Raw genomic sequence first — 22,399 nt, forward strand, 5'->3', positions numbered from 1 at the left:
GTGCAGCACATTTCAAGAGGACATGCTCTGTATACTTTATATTATAGTCCTTCATAATAATCTATATCTTTTCTATGCTTGAAATAAGAACAGAAACAGCATATTTGTAAAGATTATAGATATTCTTTATCCATTACTGTTATTTCCTAACCTAAAGATATGAATTATCCTTTTTTTAAAACCCTTACTATATGTTAGGAACTGGGGAAACATTGGTAGATAGCAAAAGAAAAATTCATGCTCTCATAAAATGTATTTTCTAGTAAAGAATATAGTCAGGTAACCAGGCAATTAAAATGTTGTGTATTCAGTTCTATAAAAGCAGTGTTATACAGTTTATATAAGTAACTTACCCAGACTTTTTGCAGGGGTGTCTCAGAAGAAGAGACTTTGTGAGGGAAATGGCAATTAAGAAACAAATTATGGAAGAAAACTAGTCATATAAGAAAGAAGTGGTGGAAAGAATATTCTCAGCAATAAGAAAGGCAATTTTGATAGACCAGAGCAACAAAGGAATGTATTCATAGGGAGTTATAAGAATTTTGTATGACTTGAGAACTATTTATAATTGGGGGAAAAAATGAGAGCAGTGAATGTTAGGACTGAGGTAGAAATCATCTTATGTGTGGTACTGTGTACTAGTCATTTTGAGGATTTTGGGTTTCCATCTGCTAATATTGAACAGCCTCTGAGAGACTTAAGCAATAGAGTGTCACTGAAAGGTACTAACTGTTGTGATGAAGGGATTGAACTGGGACACAGGAGGTAATTAAGATTCTCCTTCAAAAACACAAAAATACTGTAATTGATCCGGGTGGTATTAGCAAGAATGAAAAGATGGAAGATTTACGATATTTGGGGGAAGTAGAATCAACAGAATTTCCTGATTTTTTGAATATTAAAATCCTGAGAAAGAATGAAAATCCAAGTACATTTCAGTGAGATGCAGAACACCTGAAAAACTATAGGTTTAGGTATAAGTTTGGTTTCAGACATAATTGGACTTGAGCTTTTGAATTTTGAAAACTACCTAGTAGATCTATAGATATATAGTGATCAAATATGAAGTTAATGGTGTATGTCATTTCACAATAATTTTGCATTTCTTTTGTAATTTAACTAGTCTGTTATAATTTGTTAAATCTAACTTCTTGTTTATATTTGGTTTCTGAATTATATATAGTCTCAGTCAAAGAATAACTTTGCTCTGTTTCTTATTTAGAGAGTTTTTACGTTTGGCAAGTCCTTTAAATTGTGGTGCCTGGGACAAAAAACTGCTAAAGCAATATAGGGTCCACAAACCAAGTTCACTGTGTTACGAGCCAGAGATGAGAAGTAAGTTGACTTTGACATTCTGTTTGTTGGTTTCTTTTATTTATGAAAATTATGTGAGGGATGAATATTATTTCAAGTTTATAAAGGGAAAGACAGAAAGGGTTTGTTGTTATTTAAACAGAGACACACAGTCAAGTCAATTAAGTGAGGGTAGGGGAGAGGAGCTTGGTGGTGTAAGGATCCAGAGGAGATGAGAGCTATGGGCAGAATAAGCCTTGGTGTGGGAGGAGGAGCACCCCTTCCTCAGAGGATCAAGGATTTGTTTCTCAAGTAGCCTTTGCTGCCTAAACTAGGGAATGGTTGATTGGGTTATTATTACCAGGCTGTGGATTTACAGGACACCTACTGCAGAAAAGTCGTGGAGGACAGGAAATTAGAAATACTGATGAAGACAGTTAAATTTCCATATCATGGAGTTGTAGTTCTGATGGGGAAATAAGTGAAGCCTGGTAGTTTCAGGTATGAAGCATAGGTAAATGCTCATTGGACAATACAGTCTGTGTGAGATGGGTTATTCATATAGATGTTGTGACATCCTCCCATCCAATGGCAAGAATTAATATACACAAGATTGAGAATTAAACACCAGTGTTTCTAAAATGAATAGAGAACCTTATAGGAAAATAGAAGATGGTAGTTTCATAGGGAGAGATGTAGTAAGTATTGCTGAGAAGCCTCCAAGGAGAAGATTTTGCATTAGGCTGATAGAAACCTGTTCTGGGGAGTTAGCAGAATGCAAGCACTGAATACCAGGCTGTCATGGAGACCATCCACTCCAGAGGTGTTCCCAGGGAAGCCAGTTGCACTGGATTTCCTCTCCAGGTTAATTCTGTAGTTTTGCTTATTTTTACTTTCTACATCATTTTGTATTATTGTTAGCCATGATAATAAGACTTGTGTTTTGATAGATTAAGGTGAGTATTACTAGTGAAACAGGCAAAAGAATATTTAGAAAAGTAGACTGGTTGCTTTGTAGAGGTCATCTTAGATCAACTCCTTGATTTTGGGGGTGAGAATTCTGAAGTCAGAGAGATTCAACCACTATTTCAGTCTTATTCTTCCTGCTATTTATTACCAGTGCTTAACAACTACTGTGTTATGGAAGCTTTACCAGCTTTTGAATTTCAATACAGTTTAGCAGAAAACAAAGTACTTCAGTTTTTGTAACTATTATTATAATAATTAATATACATGGTATGTATATATGTATGTATGTTCATGGTACTGGGGATTGAACCCAGGACCCTGAACATACTAGGCAAGCCCTCAAACCACTGAGCTATATCCCAAGACCTTTATATATATATTTTTGTGTTATATTTATACTTTACATCATTCTTTAGAATTATTATCTTTTGATAAGAATAAAAATGAAAAATATCTCCTTTCCCTGAGAAAATTAATATTTTCATGGTTGTCTGAATTTCCAGCATGTATGAGAAAAACAGTTATGTGTACCCATGTGGTTCAACTTCACAGGGAATGTGTTCTCCATTGCAGTTGTGATATATTCCTAGGAAGACAGGACGGTTTGCTTAAAATTTGTCTTTTCATTCTTGAAATTGTTTCCATTTACACATACATAGGAATTCTTAAATTCAATTTTGTGATCACAAATTTAATTTTAATAGTTATAAAGAAAGACATGCAAATAGGGAGAAGATAGAGAAATCAAGTTGCAGCTGTTTATCTCTGATAGTTTTTCCTAAGATGACTTTTTTTTGTAGTTGTAATGCTTCTAGAATATTTTACTTTCTTCTCTAAGAGAAATGATAAAAAGTAGTTTTATAAAATAAAAGCATAAACTGTTTTATAAGTCAGTACAGAATTCTTAAATTACATTTTAACAGGTGATTATTGGTGATTTTTATTCTTAATTGTACTCTAGTTTCTAGTGTTTCTGCAGTGTGCATATTAATTTAGTTTTAAGTAAAAAAGGGAATAGCCTATTTAAGTTTATAAAGGAACATAAAGTACATTAAACTTGGTTAGTGCCCTTAGTATTTAAAAAGAAAATAATCACATATTGAAATTTAAAAATGGTATTTAAAAATAAATTAGCCTTGTAAAGTTATTTTAAAATTCTGCATGGTATTTTCACTAAGAGATTTTCTTTGACTTACAGATAGTATGATCACATCTCTGGAAGGTCTGGGTTCTGATAGTGTTTTTAGCTTACCTGAAGATAACCATTACCGGATAAGCAAGAGCCTGGTAAAATCTGCAGAAGGTAGCACTGTACCCTTAACCAGGGTGAAGTGTCTGGTCTCCATGACAACCCCGCATGACATCAGACTTCACGGGTCATCAGTTACTCCAGCATTTGTTGAATTTGACACATCCCTTGAAGGGTTTGGGTAAGGAAATTGTAAGATAGCCTTATTCTATTGTTTTATTTTCTGCTTTATAACTTTGCAAATGAATCTTTTGTTTTAAATTTACTTGGTAAATACCAATTATGGTATATACTATACTATGTATATTCAAATAACTTGTGTTCTTTGAGCATGCTATTTCAAGATTTCTAGTGTAATTATTTTAAATTAATTATTATGTTAAATAAATCAATGTAATAAATGAGTCAGTAATCTTTTAGGCCCATTTGCCAAATCTGCTTTTGTTGGTAAGGTTTTTTTATTTCTTGTGGATGAAGTGTTATTAGAACATAGCATTTTGTATGGCTGCTTTGGCACTGTGTCTTCAGACTTTGATATTCTTGATAGCAAATGACAGAGTTGCTAGCTCACAGAGCACAAAATGTTTATCATCTGGTCATCTCCTGAAAGTTTGCACACCCCTGATATAATAAATATGAATATATAGAGGTAATATGTTAATTTAAATTAGATGAAAACCTCCTAGCCTAGGTTTTGTCATCATGCTATCAAATTACCTAACATAGTATCTTATACATTATCAATATTCAGTGATTGTCACTTCTAATGAACAAATTAATTTAAGTGACAGAAAATTCTACAGTAGCACAAGCAGCAATAAAGAATCTACAGAGAACCTAGATATTTTTTAAGTGCACCTGCCTCGAAGTAGATACAAATGCTAATAGATCTAACAGCTAGATTATAAAGTTTTTATCTTTGGCCCCCTATCAATATAAATATGAGCCAGTACAAACTCTCTTATTGTTATTTGTGTATTTTTATAAATAGCTAGATCTGTGAATTCTTAGACTGCTAGTAGATAATATGTACATGTATACATTGTTTGTGGGATTCTTACACATTTATCTAACTCTGTACTTGGATTTTAAACATGTAGTCATGGGTCATTTTCAAACAATGGATGGTTGGGAATAGTCAAAACTAATCAGAATAGTGGTAAGAGGAGATAGTGATTGGAAATGGGCACAAGGGAAGTTTTTATACAGTGATTAAATTGTCCTAATGCTGTGATTGAGGTTATACATTTGTGTTTTACATATTCAAATTATATCTTAATTTTTAAGAGTTTAAACCTAACATGTTGTTAGAGATTTTAAAGCATTTTGTTTAATACTCTCACATAATTAAAACACAGGAAGGGTTTTTCTAGATATTCAGATTTATTTTTTGGTCTTTTATCTCTTTTATATACTGGCAGTTTATTTCACTGTGCTACATCCATAGTGTTAAGAGAAGAAATAGTTATCTCTAATATATATGTTGTCTTTTCTTCAATAGCTGCCTGTTTCTGCCTAGTTTGGCTCCTCATAATGCCCCTACAAATACTGCTGTCACAACATGTCTTAATGATGGGGCTGTGGTCAGCGGCATTGGCTCTGGTAAATACTTTATTTTTCAGTAGTTCCTTTATATGCTTTCGTTGGCCTCTTTTTAAATATAAATATGAGTCAAAACACTCTTTCATTTTTATTTTGCCACTTTTACTTCAGGTGAAAGATTCTTCCCTCCTCCATCTGGCTTAAGCTATTCTAGCTGGTTTTGTATTGAACACTTCAGTTCTCCTCCTAATAACCACCCCGTCAGACTTCTTACTATTGTTCGCCGAGCAAATTCTTCTGAGCAGCATTACGTGTGCCTTGCTGTAGTTCTGTCAGCAAAAGACCGGTCTCTGATTGTTTCCACTAAAGAGGAATTACTCCAAAATTATGGTCAGTATTTGTCTTTTTCTATTTTCTCCTTTGAATCTAGAAAGTATAAAAACTTCATTTTAATATTTTTTAAGGCAGAATGACCTTTTGCTGCCATTCTGTAATATAGTGTCTCTTTGAGATCATGATTTAAGTTTTTTTGGATAAATACCCAGAAGTGGGATTGCTGAAGAACCTCCATACTGTTTTCTATATCATGACAGAAAACCCTTTTGCTTTTCCACCAACAGTTCCCAAGACTTCCAATTTCTCATCCTCCCCACCATTGCTTATTTTTTGTTTTTTGATCATAGCCATCCTGACAGGTGTGAGGTGCTAAATTATTTCGATTTTTGTTTGTATTTTTCTGATGATTAGTGATGTTGAGCTTGTGTTTGTGTACCCGCCAGCTATTTTTTGTGTCTTAGAAGAAATTCGTCTACTAGCTTCTTTATTATAAAGTTGTTTGAGTTATGTATGTATATATTAGAGATTAACCCCTTATCAGATATGTAGCTTGTGTGTATTTTATGTCATTCCGTAAATTGCCTTTTCACTATGTTGATTGTTTCCTTTTCTGTACAGAAGCTGTACAGATTAATGTAGTCCCACTTGTTTATTTTTTGGTTTTGGTGTCAACTAGTCTCTTTTTATTGTTTATGATAACTTTTATCATCCATTTAGCTTGTTTCTTTTTTACTTCATTAGCTATTATAACTTTCTTTGAATGTAATTGTAAGTACTTTAGCAGATGAGAGCATGCCTAGATTCTAGGCTTTATTTCTTACTACAGCCATGGTTATTAAGTGAACAGGGAATCTTCATGTGCATCATCATTTTATTTTAGCTTAAAAATCAAAACATGCTGATCTGAATATGAATTATTATCTGAACAAGGAGGATACTGCCAAAAGTTTTATACATCTTTCCCTCATTATTTTAGTTGATGATTTTAGTGAAGAATCCTCTTTTTATGAGATTCTGCCATGCTGTGCCCGCTTTCGATGTGGAGAGCTTATAGTTGAGGGACAGTGGCATCATCTGGTTTTGGTGATGAGCAAAGGCATGCTGAAAAACAGTACTGCAGCCCTCTATATTGATGGACAGCTTGTTAACACTGTAAAGGTAAGCATACTATACTTTTAAATGCACCAGTTTGCAAGATAGCTTAAGAAGGTGTGTGTGCATGTGTATATGTGGGGTGTGTGTATGTATTTTGCAGGAGTATTTTTTAATGTTTTTATTAGTACATTATAGTTACACATAATAATGGGGTTCATTTTGACATATTCATAAATACATATAATGTAGATTGTGGGAGTGTTTTTAAGATTACTATCTTAATTTTAAGTTGACTTTCAGTGCCTGTTTCAACAGTATGTTAGAGTCATGTGGCTAACCAGCTCTTATTATTTTATTAAGAAGGAGAGAAAGGAGGGATTATAGGGTCCTAAAGGAGTTACTGACTTTGTCAGCCCTTGGGTCAGATTGCTAAATTCTTTTTTGCACTAGAGACACAAGTTTCAGGATGTCTAAGTAAACTATGAATACATTACTTTGTCACTTCATTGTTACCATTCTGATTTAATCTAGAAAACTGTATTTCTCTTTTTTAAATTTTTTATTTGTTTTAATTAGTTATACATGACAGTAGAATTCACTTATATACTTGGATATATCATACATAGATGGGATATAATTTCTCATTTTTCTGAGTATACATATTGTAGAATCATATTGGTCATACAGTCACATATAAACATAAAGTAATAATGTCTGTTTCATTCTACTGTCTTTCTTATCCCACATCCCCCTGCCTTCCCCTCTTTTCACTTCCCTCTACCTAATCTAAGGTAACGCTATTTTTTTTTCCTTTATACATGTACTTTTTTTTTGCACTACAATTCTTAATACACACATATACCACAAATTTTTGTATCTCTGTTTGTATATAAAGTATGTTGACACCCAATTTAGAAGACTGTATTTCTGTAGAGTTAGAATTGGTTTTTCTTTGCTTTTGGTCACCTACGTTTGTCTCTGGTAATCATTGTAGATATACATAAATGACTGCATAAGCAATCCTCTAGATTGCTATACTTTCATAATTAGAAGAAAATTGAAGTAACCAATAAAGAATCAGGTGAAATTCTGTGTTCCAAATTACTATGAATGTTGCCCCAGGTTGAGCATCTCCAATCCAAAAATCCAAATGCTCCAAAATTCTAGAACTTTTCGAGTACTAACATGATATATGAAAAGTTTCAAATTTTAGAGCATCTGAATTTCAGATTAGAGGGATGGTCAACTAGTAAAGTCTATGTAAATATTCCAAAATCTGAAAGACTAAAATCTGAAATATTTCGGATCCCATACATTTTGAATAAGTCATACTGAATCTGTATTACTTTCTACAGAACTCAACTAGCAAGCTCTTAAAAAGGTAGTGTCCTTAATTATTTCATTTGAAACAGTAACAAAGGCAAAGTTGTGTCCTGTGTGAAAACAACAACTTCTATGAATACATTTCCTTCCTTATGATAATAGTGTTCCATTGCAACATAATGTTTCATTATGATAAACCCCAAAACACATCCCATGGGCATCATTTTTTTTCTTCATTTACATGACTACATTTGAATTGAGTTTGTAGATTGTCTAGTAGGTTGCTTCTAATTTTACCATCACTAAAAACAAAAATGTCCTCAGTTTCTAGAGTTGAGGGATAGGAGATTAATCACTGATATATTTACATCATCATCATTGCTGTCCCTATGAGTTGTCATAGTCTTGTATGAATATCATCTGAGACTGTTCTTTAATATATAGAATCATGGATGTGATCTAATGCTGGGATGATGTTATGACAAAACAGTCAATGGAAATGTCTCTCATTTCATTAGGTGATAAGATCTGCTTGTGTAAGAAGCAACTTGATTTCCTTTTATCTTATACACTAATTATAGATTTATTATAAATGATTGATGTTAGACACCTTGTCAGTAAACAGAAGTGTTATTTCAAATCTGAGAATGTCAATCAGTAAGGGTTATTGTTTTACATGGAGACTAAACATAGACTTCATTTTTCTAAATTTTCTCTAATATTTTACAACTCTTCACTCCTATAAGACATTTTCATCCATAACTTTAGTTAACAGACTCACAATGAATGTTGCAACTAATTTTTTTAATATAACTTTTTAGATGTCAATGGACCTTTATTTTATTTAATTATATATGGTGCTGAGAACAGAACCCAGTGCTTCACACATGCTAGGCAAGCACTGTACCACTGAGCCACAACCCCAGCCCTACGACTAATTTTTAAGACTGCATTAATTCCATAGTAGGAAGCTCTCTATTTTTTATATTAACCCTAAAATTTCAGAGAAGCATCATTAGTTTGACATGCAGAACAACCAGACAATGATAGTATGTCTATGTTCAATTATTACCATTTCTAGCATTAATTTCATTTTCTTTGAGAATTTGATAACATCTTTTCATCTGTGGTTACAGATCCCAGAATCTTACCCTGTTCTTAGTTTTCTCAACCTGTATTTATACATTTGTAAAGTTGGGTGACCATGAGAAAATATACAGGCTAAACTAATTAGTTTCCTGGTAAAAATGTTTTTCTTCATCTTACACCTTTGTTTTGTCTGCTTTGTAGCTTCATTATGTTCACAGTACTCCTGGGGGTTCAGGCTCTGTGAATCCCCCCGTGGTGAGCACAGTTTATGCCTACATTGGCACTCCACCTGCACAACGCCAGATTGCTTCATTGGTTTGGCGCCTGGGACCTACCCATTTTCTAGAAGAAGTTTTACCTCCTTCAAATATTACTACCATTTATGAACTTGGACCAAATTATGTTGGAAGCTTTCAGGCTGTGTGCATGCCATGTGAGTAACTTACTCTTAGTTCTCAAAGTTGAATGAGGCTCAACCCATACAGCATAGATGTGTATGTGTATATAAAATTGTGCATATGTTTATCTGAGAAAAGGACCTTCCCTCCTAATTTCCCTCAACATGATACTATTAACCATTTTCACTTCTTTTTGCAGTGCTCTCCTCCATTGATCTTACTGCACTTTCCTGATTCTTTGTCTTCATTCTTTGTTGCTTATTTTCCAGGTTCTCTTATTGGCTCAAAGATGTAGGTATACACTCTTTAAGAGCCTAACCTTAACCCTGTTCTCTTTCTACAATTTTTCCTATTACATGAAGCAGTTTAAAGTGTTGCTACTCTTAGAAGGGAAATTGCATGGAAATGGAAGGAGACCCTCAGGGTTATACAGTGGAGGGGGTAGAGAGAGAGGAGAGGAGGGGAGGGGGGATGGTGGAGGATGGGAAAGGCAGCGGAGCACAACAGACAGTAGTATGGCAATATGTAAATCAATGGATGTGTAACTGATGTGATTCTGCAATCGGTGTATGGGGTGAAGGTGGGAGTTCATAACCCACTTGAATCAAAGTGTGGAATATGATATGTCAAGAAATTTGTAATGTTTTGAACAACCAACAATAAAAAATTAAAAAAAAAAAAGTGTTGCTACTCTTGTTAGAGTGGGTTCAGATAAACCTATATTCTTGTGACTAGCCAATTAGCATCATTTTTCCTCATCCTTTTATTCCTATAGTCCATTTTTTATTATGTTTTCTCTCAAAAGATATATAAAATTAAAAAAAAAAACTAATATTAAGCTGAAATTGATTTGTAGTTGCCCTTCCAAGTGATGTCTTTCTTTGCCTTATTCTGGTTCTACTAAGGGTCTCAAAAGAGTCAGGACAAGTATATTGTAGAATAAAAAAATCGTATGACTATGTAATTTGTCCTTTTATTCATATTCTTGATTAAATAACATATAATAAGAGCTGACGCTTACTGAGCACTTGCATGTGATAAGTTAGTTAGTACACATGAAGGACGTATTTGTTATGAGCCCCTCATATTCATCTTAGAATATTGAGTTGGAACTGTCATTGTCATCCCCATTTTGCAGATGAGGAAACTAAGGCACATTTACGCAGGTCACCCAGCTTTTAAGTTGTAAAACAAGATTGAAACAGCATTTAGTTCCAAAATGTATGCTCTTCACTTCTGTGCTGTGTTGTCCAGATGAATCTGGAGAGGCATACCTGATATTCTTGCTGAAGAGACCAAGTACTGCAAAGCTCACAGCTATTCCACTTGTTTTCCTTCCCTTTATTCTTAGGGGTATTTTAAAATTTGTTAGATAAAATTAATTTTTTTCCTTCACATTATGCTATATGTTGAACGTATTTTAAAACTTGAAATGTAAGGTCCTATGACTAAATAGTTGTTCCTAATTTCTAATGAGAGAAATAAATGAAAAGCTGAAAATTAAATAATATAGTTTTTAAGTTCAGGTTCCTTATTCCAACTTGAAAAGATTTTCAGCTTCACTCACTGATAAAATTATAGTAAGAATAAAATAATAAAAACTTTGTATTAGGATAAGGAAAACAACTGATTATTCTGAAAAGAATTATTCTTTTGTAGGTAAAGATGCAAAATCCGAAGGTGTTATCCCTTCTCCTGTGTCAATAGTTCCAGAAGAAAAGGTGTCCTTTGGTCTCTATGCACTATCTGTGTCCTCCTTGACAGTAGCGAGAATCCGGAAAGTGTATAACAAGTTGGATAGCAAAGCCATTGCTAAACAGGTAAGCAGAAGAACTTCCCAGTAACTATGGCTGATTCTCACTGGGAAGTTATGCCAGAGCCTCATTTGGAGTGGTTTCTAAAAACAGAGCTTGACACAGCACTGTTTTTATTTTATTTCATTTATTTTTAATTGAATTTTTATTTATTCAGCATCTTAATATATTCATTATATTTAGGCCCTCAGATACATCCATATCCTAATCCTGTGAATATATTATGTTACTTTACATGGAAAAGGGGGATTTAGGTTGCACCTAGAAGATTGAAATAGGTAATTGAGTGATCTTAGGGTAAGAAAATTATCTTAAACATTCACATGGTCACAATTGACTCACAAGGGTCCCCAAAGATAAAACTAAGAAAAATAAGCCAGAGTGGTACTATATGATGAGAGGATTCAAGCTTCCATTCCTTTAAAGATGAAGATGGGGCAGTTAGCCAAAGAATGCTACAGTGGCCTATAAAAGCTGAAAAAGATAGGAAATAAATTCTCTTACAAAGCCACTAAAAGGAACCAATACCTTGGTTTTCGCCCACTGAAATTCATTTTTTAGGTGGGCATGGTGGCTGCATGCTTGTGATCCTAGTGGCTCAGGATGCTGAGGCAGGAGGATCTCAAGTTCAAAGCCAGCCTCAGCAAAAGCAAGGCAATAAGCAACTCAGTGAGATCCTGTGTCTAAAATACAAAATAGGGCTGGAGATGTGGCTCAGTGGCCAAGTGTCCCTGAGTTCAATCCCGATTAACTCCTCACCTCAAAAAATTCATTTTCTACTTTTGACCTTCAGAAATATAAGATAATAAATTTGTTTAAGTTACTAAGTTGCTGATCATTTGATACAACAGCAATACAATGACAGGATAGTCTTCATCCTTAGATATAATAGTCTTTCCTTTATACCATATTTATGTTTGTTTGTTTTTTTACTGGATATTTTAGTTATGCACGGCAGTAGAATTCACTTTGTATTAATTATACAGTCATGGGCTATATCTTATTCTAATTAGGACTCCATTCTTATGGTTGAAAAGAATGGATGGATGTACAAGATGGTTAGATACAGTATTCTTTGATAACAAGTTTTTTCTGTCTGATTTTAAATGTTTTTCTACTGTGCCATTGCCCTCTTGTCTTCGAGTTTCTGACTATATACTGTAAGTATGTCAACTTATTTTTCTCTGGCTGCTTTCAATTTTTTTTTTTTTTTTATCTTTGGTCTTCAGCAGTTTGAGTATGATATCCCAAGTCTTTTGAGAAACTTGATTGGAATTCAGTGAACATCTTGAATTGATCCCCAATTATTCTTGCAAATAACTCTTTCTGCTTCATCGTCTTCTTTATTTGTGGGCTTTAATTAGCATATTTCAGTCCTTTTCACATTGACTCCCTGTGTGCTGTTTGTATTTGGTTTATCTGGCTCCTGATTTAAGCGAAAACACATGTAGATATTTAGCTTAATTTGAGAATGTGAGAATTTCTTTATATGAAATTAAACATTATTTGTATTCTTATATTTATATTGGCAATGAAGAAGCCCAGCAATTGCTATTCTTAAAATTATCACTCAACATCTTTTTTATCCACCACCTACTGTGTGCCAGGCACTTTTATTCAAGAAACAGCAGTGAATAAAAAGTAAATTTCTTGCTTTTATATTTCTTACATTATATTGTATGTGAGTGTACATGCATTCCTATCTACAGAAATTTGACATGTACTTTTCTTGTGTAAATATTTTATCTTCAAACTCTGATAATTGTCATGAATTAAGTATACCTGTTCTGGATGTTAATATGTTCATTGACTGGGGTGCTGTGAGGCACTGAGTGATGTATAAACCATGCCATAGGCTTCACTCAGAAGGACCTCTGAAATTGGGTCCCAGGATTCCTGGTCATTAGTAAATTGTATTTAACTTACTTTTTGAGAGTTTCTACTTTGGAAGTATTTGCCCATTAAAAAAATTTTTTAAATATTCTTATAGAAAGAGAGAAAATATATATTAATGATCTTACAGTTTGTTTCTTTTCCAATCAAAAGAGTCAGGCTGTTCTTCTATAATTACATTATTTTTCTTTCCTATTCTTCAGTTAGGCATTTCCTCCCACGAGAATGCCACCCCTGTGAAGTTGATACACAATTCAGCAGGACACCTTAATGGACCTGCACGGACAATTGGGGCTACTCTGATTGGATATTTGGGTGAGTTAAACTGCCTTTGTTTGTTAAGACTTTTTATTTGCCTTGAGTTTAAATTAACTTTCCTCACTTGAGAGGTAATATTTAAATGCATCATTTTTAATTCTTGACCTGTAGCAGTCTTGAAGTATTTAGAGATTAATGTAACAACCTCACATTCCAGTCAACTTTAAAAACAGGTCCACCTTTATAAAAATCTCATTAACTTTTCCCTCTTGTCAGCACTGATGAATACTGACTATATGCTACTATGATGTTTTTCAGTAAATTTCAAACTGTTCTAAACTATTAGGGGCATAGGTATAGCTCAGCAGTAGAGTGCTTGCAGAGCATGATGTGGCCCTGGGTTCTATCCCCGGCCCTGCAACAACAACAAAATATTTAGAACTATTATTTATTTTTTCATGGTTTGGTTTAGCAGTGATTTTGTTCATGAATTCTTTTGTTAATTTAGTACTGAGTTTAAAATAAGAACTTTTGTGAAATCTAACTGTAATAAAACTTAGAGCTGATACGTCACTCTATAGAGCCTTATGTATGCAATTTACTTAAAAAAATTGTTTTGGCTGGATAGGATCTTGAGATATTATCCCACCAGTCCATCCAAAATTCAGAACCAGTTATTATTCCTTTTAATATATACTTCAGTAAATAATATTGGTTCCTTTGTAGATTAACAAAAAGTTGCTATAATACTGATCCAAATCCTACCAGCAAGGACGTTTATCAGTTCTTGGCAATATTTTATTTTTATTTTTTGTGGTACTGGGAATTGAATCCAGGGTACTCTTTTACTGAACTCTATCCCCAGCCCTTTTTAATTTTTTTAATTTTATACACAGTATTCCTAAGTTGCTGAGGCTGGCCTTGAACTTGTGATCATCCTGCCTCAGCTGCCCAAGTTACTGGGAGTAGAGGTGCTTACCACCAGTCAGTCCTTGACAATTTTTAACTCCCAGTGATGTACACAAATTTTAACTTTGTTGTTCTTTTTTCATAATGTTGCACTGTTAAAACAGTTTCCTTTGCACTATAGCATATGGTAGTTTTCCTTGAGCACTGCTCTTTGTCCATTTCAGAAATGTAGCAGTGGTGTGATATAGTGGAATGCAGTGAATAAGGACTTAGCTTATAACTATGTGACATTAGCCCAGAGGTTTTAAGCTCTAAACCATTAGTCTTCTCACCTATGAAATAATAATACTGGCCCTGATTACCATAGAAGGTAGTTTTCAAAGTCAGGTTCTCTCCTGGACTCACTGATGTTGTGACTCAGATTACTGATCAAGGAGAAGCCTTTAATAATGGTGAGTAATGTGCTTTACTTGGCTTGGCTTATCTGTAGGAAGTACTTCATCCCTGCCAGAGTGGCTTCTGTGACTCCTTCCCCAGTTCACAGAATTCCCCTAAGTATATTACCCAAAGAATCTAATATGGCACTCTCACCTCAGTCTGTATGCTGCCCAGTTCCACACAGTGGCTATATTGGTGCTTGCTCTGAAACCCAGTTCTTCTCTACTTTCTCCTTTACACCTGACAGTATGTATATTAACATTATTGTCTTCTCCCAAACTCTACCTTTAATTGTTTCGTTTTGTTAGAATATTAGGACAGAAAAACTTTTTAAAATAAAAGTTACAGTTACAAGCAAACTACTTAAGATGATTTATTCAGTTCTTGTTTGTGTGGTGAATTCATTTTAATTATTTTTCACTATCTTTTAATCAGGAGTAAGAACATTTGTTCCTAAGCCTGTTGCCACTACTTTGCAGTACATTGGTGGAGCTGCAGCCATCCTGGGCCTAGTGGCCATGGCCTCTGATGTGGAAGGGTTATATGCAGCGGTCAAGGCCCTGGTTTGTGTGGTCAAGAGTAACCCACTGGCCAGCAAAGAAATGGAAAGAATCAAGGGCTACCAGGTTTGTAACCTTTGCCTTCACTTCACATCAAAGGATATTCTATTGTTCATGGTTTATTTATTTTTTTTCAAGATCTAGAGGAATATGCTTGTCCAAGTGAACTTAAAAAGTCTGTCGTTTTTATTAAAAGTAGTACATGCCAAATGAGAACAAGTTTTCTTTGTTTCAGTTTATCCTTTTATCCATTCTTATCTAGTCTTACACACTACACCTTTGAAGTAAGCTACATTGTTTCCACATAGCTTTGATACATTTGAATATAGTTTTCATTACTGTTCATGGGGGTTAGTTCCAGGACCCCCCAATAGATGTCAAAATCTGTAAATGCTCAGGTCTCATAATGTGCATAATCTGTGCACATCCTCCCGTAAGCACTAAATCATTTCCAGATTACTTATAATACCTAAAACTATGTAGATTAAATTCTACGTAAATAGTTGTTACACTGTTTTATTTAGGGAATTATGACAATAAAAATATCCGTTTTTTTTTTTTTGTTTTTGTTTTTGTTTTTGATCCAAGTTTTGGTTAAATGTATAGTTGTAGAATCCATGGATATAGAGACCCAACTGTATTTTTAGATCAACAGTTTGCTTATTTGGATGTTGTTTTTCTTTGTGGAAATGGAAATGAAATTAAATCGGGTCATATTACCCCCTATGAGAGAGAGAGTGCCAGATCAATGATCAATCCACACTATTCCCATTTTTCTTGTGGTTCCTTCCACCTCATACCCTGTCCTCCTCTAATTCCCTTACTTGTTCAGGAGCCAGTGCAGAGTTAAGTGTGCCATGCTATTCCTGAAAACCCACATGAAATTTAAATACACAGCATTCATCCATACACATCTAGTAACATAATTCAGCAAAATAAAATTACTTGTGAGAAGTAATTTGAAACAAGTATTTGGAGCAAGATTATATCCCTCTATTATAGATGAAACACATATGTGTCCTACAACTTTAGCAATTAGTTCATTAGTAGTGAGTATGCTACTTACTATGTTGTATAAATTTAATTTAATTATACTTTATTTTTGTAAATGTTTTTGTTTTATAACACTTTCAGAACATTTATTGTAGCATTTTTTACCATGAAAAAATAAGAATAATATAAATGTACCAAATGTATGAAAATGACTGAGTGTATTATTATTGTCCCATAGAATAGCATTTAGTCTTTTACATTGTAATTATGAAGACTATGTTGCAAAAGAAAAAGTCCTTTTGTATAGAGAAAAAGAGTACAAATGCCTGTGATAGGAACAACTATTCAAATATATATATGGGAATATATTTTAGTAGAGTGTTAGGATTATTTTGTTTTTCAGATTTTCTCTAATTGTATTGTTGTATTTGACACAATAAAAATTTAGAAATCAGCTCAAAGGCCTCATTACTCTACATGTATTTTCATATGTGTCGTGTATGTGTGTGAGTGTGAGTGATATATACATACATGGTGATTTATCAAAAGGCATTTGTTGTTACTTTCTTACAGTTGCTGGCAATGCTGCTTAAAAAGAAACGTTCCCTTCTTAACAGCCACATCCTCCATCTAACTTTCTCCTTGGTGGGAACTGTTGATAGTGGACATGAGACCTCCATTATTCCCAATTCAACTGCTTTCCAGGACCTGCTTTGTGATTTTGAAGTATGTATATAAACATTGGATGGTAGCATGTAGTCAATGAATCCATTTTTAAATTTTGTATAATAAACACTTTTATCCCTAAGATGTGTTTAAAGTTTTATAATTTTATGATTATTGTACTAACATTGTTTAGTAAAATATAAAGAGCAGAATTTCTTTCTCTTCAGATATATTCCACTATACAAACATAGAAATGAAATGGTACAGTACATTTACCTAAGCTAGTTAATACACTGCTGCACTGGTGATTTGGAGGCAAATGTTTTCTTCAAATAATTATGATAGAAACTTTTCTACAGTAAATAGGAATCTGGACTTATAATTTGGGTTAATACAAACTATATGGTAAAATATCATTCATTTTGCCAAAATAACAAGATTTCCACTTTTGCTGTCTTATCACCCATGAAGCTTTCCCTCTGTCCTCTGAAGGTCCCACTTAATCATTTTTATCCTTAATCACGTTTATCCTTTTAGCTCACTTCTTTTTTCATCCCACTCTTCATGTTAATCAATATGCAAGAAATATATACATTACATCCCTGGAAAACTGAAGGATCTCTAGGCTTTATGAGAGCAGAGATTATGTCTGTCTTCCTTGACTTGTTTCTCTGCTACCAGAATGGTGATAGCATCTAATGTTCACAGATATGGTACTAGGCCCTAACTCTTCCTTATAATTATTATATGCTGTTCCCTCGATTATGGAATCCCAGAAAACAGGCTGCATGCCCTACCTGTTTTACTGAAACTAGATTGTCTTACCTATGAGGATAATAATCTATGGCCCATACTCACTTCTCAGCTTCCATAGCTCTCAATAGCATTTGATGTGGTTCCTTATCCTCTTCTTGTATCTCCTACATCTCTTGCCAGCTTTCAGGCAACACTGTCCTAGTTCTTTTGTCCCTCTCATTAATTTTAGTAAAATTTTCATGATTTTATGAAAAGATGTTCATTTTTATTTCTTACTATTTTGTTGAGGTTTTATGTTGTTTGTTTTTTATCTTTAGACTCTCACCTAATCCCACAGTCTCATCTCTATGGAGTTAACTTTCTAATCTAAATCTCTAACTTTGACACCTGAATTCCAGACTTATTTCTTACTTCTTTCTCAACATTTCCATTTTAGTGTCCCAGCAGCAATACCTTAACTGAACTTAACATCCCTCCCCAAATTAGTTCTTTCTTCTAACTTTTCTGTTTCTATTAATAATACCACCATTCCCTAGGCTTGAAATTATAAAATCAGCTTCCTTCTTCCTCCCTGTCTATAAACAGTCTGACACAAAAATCATGTAGACTCTTCTTTCACATTTCATGGTCTTCCTCTTTTGCTTCTGCTGCTACATACTAATCTTGGCTCCGGTCATGTCTCCTCTTTCTCCTAGGATAGTTCACTTTTTTCCTCATTTCCTCAGGCTATCCTGTCTACCTTTGTCATCTAGTTTTTTTTTTGTTTTGTTTTGTTTTAAGGCATATTACTTACTTAAATCCCAGTGAATTCCCTTTCTTACACAATGAAGTATATATATATTTCTTAGCTTGGTATTCAGACTACTAATACCTAGCCCTCTCCTTTAAGAAAGCATTTACTGAATATTTTTTAACCAAGCCCCATGTTAGTTGCTAAAGATGTAAAAATAAAATATATAGTCCATGCCTCACAATGTTCAGTTCATTAGAAGAGAAAAATAGCTGATTAAATACTTGTGGAAATATAGAGATAGGGAGGGTGTGCAGAAAGGATTATGTAGGAGTTAAGAGATTTATCTAATCCAGCCTAACCTTGTTTTCATTTGGTAACTGACACGTTCAAATCATGAATTAGCTTTATTTATAGCTATCTGATTAAAATCTAATAAGAAAACATCAGAAATGCAATTGTTTAACAAACTTTGGCTTCATTTCATAGTATCTTGAGCACTTTATGACTTTATATAATCCTTTATTACCCCAAATCATGAATAATCTATAAATACCTAATTTACCCTATTCTTTAAAAAGCCATTTCACAAATATAAATAATTAAAACAGCATACAAAAATTTTCCTTTGTACTGGTTTTCCTAAACTTTTTATATGCATCCAGAAAAATTCGTTGTGTTTGAATATACCTTGTAAATACCTTTTGGTAGCATATTTTCCATTTCTTCCCTCTCACCCTTTGTTCCATTGTTTTCTACTTTAGCTTCTATATGTTGATAATCTCCACAATAGTTTATAGTGTTTTTGCTTTAAATAATTCAATTACTTTCAAAAGTCATGTTAAAAATTCTTTTTTATTTGCCTATATATATGGTGTTTATGACACTCCTTATTCATTTTTGTGAATCCAAATCTCTATCTTGCATAATTCTTCCTTCAGCATTTCTTACAGTGCCAGTCTGCTGTTAATGAATTCTCCTATCTGGAAAAAGTCTTCTTTATTCCTTATTTGTTAATGATATTTTTGCATGCAATATAAGTCTAATTGACTATTTTTATTCTTTTCACACTTAAAAGTCACTCCATTGTCTTCTTTATCTTTCTTTGACATGATTTGTTGATTTGCAAATTTGTCATTTTTATAAAATCTGAAATTTTTCCTGCCCTTCTTACTTTTATGGACATCCCACATATCTTGAGATTGCTTGATATTGTTTCACAAATCACTAATGTGCTATCTAGTCACTTATTTTTGGTATTTTTTTCTTATACTTCATTTTGAATAATTTCCTGAATTGTCTTTCCACAATATCTAATCTCCTATTAATGTCACGCATATATTTTCCATTTTAATTATTTTGTTATGTCTAGAAGTTTGTTTTGTAGCTATGATATCTTCCATTTCTCTCCTCCTCATTTGCATCTTTTTGTTACATTTTTAAACATGCAGAGCATATTTATAACAGATTTTTTAAGTATGATAATTCCATCAACTGTCCTTTTTTTTGGCCTATTTGTAGTGATTGATATTATTTCTATGTACAAGCTGTTTTGTAGGACTTTACAAAAATAAAAATTTATAAAGTGGTTATATTCAGTTAATTATATAAGTGAAATAAATTCCATGTGCTGTCTTTGTTTTTGTCAGAATTACATTTTGGGAATTTTTTTTAACTTTAAATCTACCACTGTTTTTTTTGTTTGTTTGTTTTGTTTTTTTTGTTATAGGTCTGGCTCCATGCACCATATGAACTCCATCTTTCCTTATTTGAACACTTTATTGAACTGCTCACTGAGTCCAGGTATTAGTTAATACCTATGTAGTTAGTTGTTCAGCTACAGAAAAGATAGTACAGTATATTAAATCTTTCTTCTCTTACAGTGAAGCTTCCAAGAATGCCAAATTAATGAGGGAATTCCAGTTAATCCCAAAGCTGCTACTGACCCTTCGAGATATGTCTTTATCCCAGCCTACCATTGCTGCTATCAGTAATGTGCTGAGCTTCTTGCTACAAGGTTTTCCCAACAGCAATGATCTGCTCAGGTAGTGAAAACTTCTGTATTTATCTTTTAATTAACCAGAAGTACCAATGAGATTAAGATGATTGAGATGAATGTAATTGGTTATTGTGCCAGTATAACACCAGTAATGTTGATGCCATGATATTTGTAAGGCATTAAAAATATGTAATTCCTCAATATGTTGCTTTTATTTTTATGAATCAGAATTAGTTGTTGCCCCCAGTGAATAATAGAATATTGGAGAGAAAAGATGTGGGAATTAACCCCATGAGATTGATTAGCCTAGACATGAAAGTGTTCAGTCCCCAGCCCTCTTCCCCTAACTCCGTTAATTCTCAAGTGTATGTGCACAAGCACTCATGCGCACCCACACACACATACACTCATTGTGCACATGCCACTGCCATCACATACACATACTTTGAAAACATGTTTTTTAACTTGGCGACATTTAAAATTGGAGTTTCAGAATTCATTTGGAATATTGTAGTTATCATAATCCCTGTTTATTTAGTATTTATTCTTAGCATTGTAATGATTGCTTTGCTGAAATTATCACCAAAACCTATCAGTGTTTTAAGTTTTTCTCCCCTTTATAAATAAAGAAATGAAACCATTTGACCCTTGTCACATGGTTAAAAGTATTTACCGTATTTAACCGTACTAGTATTTCCAGATCCCAAATTAACTACCAAGTCTACAGTGGATCTATACAGATAATGTTAGAGCATTTTAACTTGAATCAGTCATGTTTGTCTTTTGAAACCATTTAAGTTAGTGCATTAAAGAATTCATACTTCTGAAGAACTATATTTTTAAAACATTGTTTATATTGCTATTGGGGATGGTGCAAGAGGAAGCAAGCCAAATAAAATCACTTAAAAATCTATAAAAGTTAAAATAAAAAATGTTAATTTTTAATTTCTTTATATTTTACTCTTTCTTTGGGGGAAAGAAAAATGAAATCCATAACTTGATTTCTTTTTTTATTTGAAGGTTTGGCCAGTTTATTTCTTCTACTTTGCCAACCTTTGCAGTTTGTGAGAAATTTGTAGTTATGGAAATAAATCATGAAGAGAAACTTGACATGGGTGAGTGGATCCTGGAATTTGGAGAAAATTATGATCAATTAATTGCTGTGCCCCTTTCTCTTCTGACACAAAGAACATTTGAATTATATGTTAGTGTTACATAACTTTCCTCCTTACATTTTTTTTGGTCTTTCATAGATATATTTTTTATATCAAGCCCATACAATATGCAGAAGTATTACATTGCCTACAAAATTTAATACAGTGTGAATTTTACTTTAAAACTAAAATCCTTTGTATTATTAGAGTGTTCATAGCAATGTTTCTTTAAATAGCAAATGCTTCTAGTGTAATTTTAACATTATTTGATTTTTAATTTTATATACATCTTCAGAAATGTAGTACTTGACTAAGAGTGAATTATACCCATGATACTATTATTTTCATTTCCCTATTTAATAATAATCACTGAGAAAATGAACATTTCTCTAGAATCATTTTATATAAATATAATATAAAAATTTTAAGTTGTGAAAAATTACGTAATTTTTGCTGAGTTCATGAAAGCAAGTTTTTCATGGGATACCCATTTTTCCCTCTCTGTTTCCACATATTTTTCTGTTGTATATTCTAACACAGGAAAGGTGACTAGAAAGCATTCAAAGAATCTTTTAGATTCATATCTGAAATTAAACTCTCAATATTATATAGTTGGCTCTACATATCCCTGGGTTCTATACCTGTGATTCAACCAACTGTATATTGGAATTTAAGGGGGAAAATATTACACCTGTACTGAGCATATGCATATTTTTTTCTAGTCATTATTCCTTAAACAATACTATATAACATATAACAAGTATTTTCATGGCATTTACATAGCCGATATTTAAGTAATCTAAAAAAGGCTTGAGGTATCTGGGAAGGTTTTCATAGGTTATATGCAAATAGTTCATTTTATACTGTGTATTTTGATAAATGTGAGGAGTACTGGAACCAGTTCCCTGTGGATCCTGAGGGATGACTCTGCTGTG

At 33.2% G+C, this 22,399-nt stretch overlaps 1 protein-coding gene across 8 annotated transcripts in view; it reads left to right on the plus strand.

Moving 5' to 3' along the window:
• Positions 1–22,399, plus strand: part of Wdfy3 (WD repeat and FYVE domain containing 3) — a 221,872-nt gene that overhangs the window by 119,975 nt on the left and 79,498 nt on the right. For all 8 annotated transcript variants that reach the window (XM_048784724.1, XM_048784720.1, XM_048784721.1 and 5 more), the window contains 13 exons: positions 1,223–1,335; positions 3,461–3,692; positions 5,013–5,113; positions 5,225–5,443; positions 6,366–6,547; positions 9,098–9,329; positions 10,954–11,114; positions 13,205–13,316; positions 15,042–15,232; positions 16,733–16,885; positions 20,041–20,114; positions 20,195–20,356; positions 21,331–21,425. In XM_048784724.1, the coding sequence (XP_048640681.1) occupies positions 1,223–1,335; positions 3,461–3,692; positions 5,013–5,113; positions 5,225–5,443; positions 6,366–6,547; positions 9,098–9,329; positions 10,954–11,114; positions 13,205–13,316; positions 15,042–15,232; positions 16,733–16,885; positions 20,041–20,114; positions 20,195–20,356; positions 21,331–21,425 (2,027 nt within the window). The remainder of the gene's footprint in view (positions 1–1,222; positions 1,336–3,460; positions 3,693–5,012; positions 5,114–5,224; positions 5,444–6,365; positions 6,548–9,097; positions 9,330–10,953; positions 11,115–13,204; positions 13,317–15,041; positions 15,233–16,732; positions 16,886–20,040; positions 20,115–20,194; positions 20,357–21,330; positions 21,426–22,399) is intronic.

Source organism: Marmota marmota, unplaced genomic scaffold, assembly GCF_001458135.2.
Source record: "Marmota marmota marmota unplaced genomic scaffold, marMar, whole genome shotgun sequence".
In the NCBI taxonomy this organism is placed as follows: domain Eukaryota; kingdom Metazoa; phylum Chordata; class Mammalia; order Rodentia; family Sciuridae; genus Marmota; species Marmota marmota.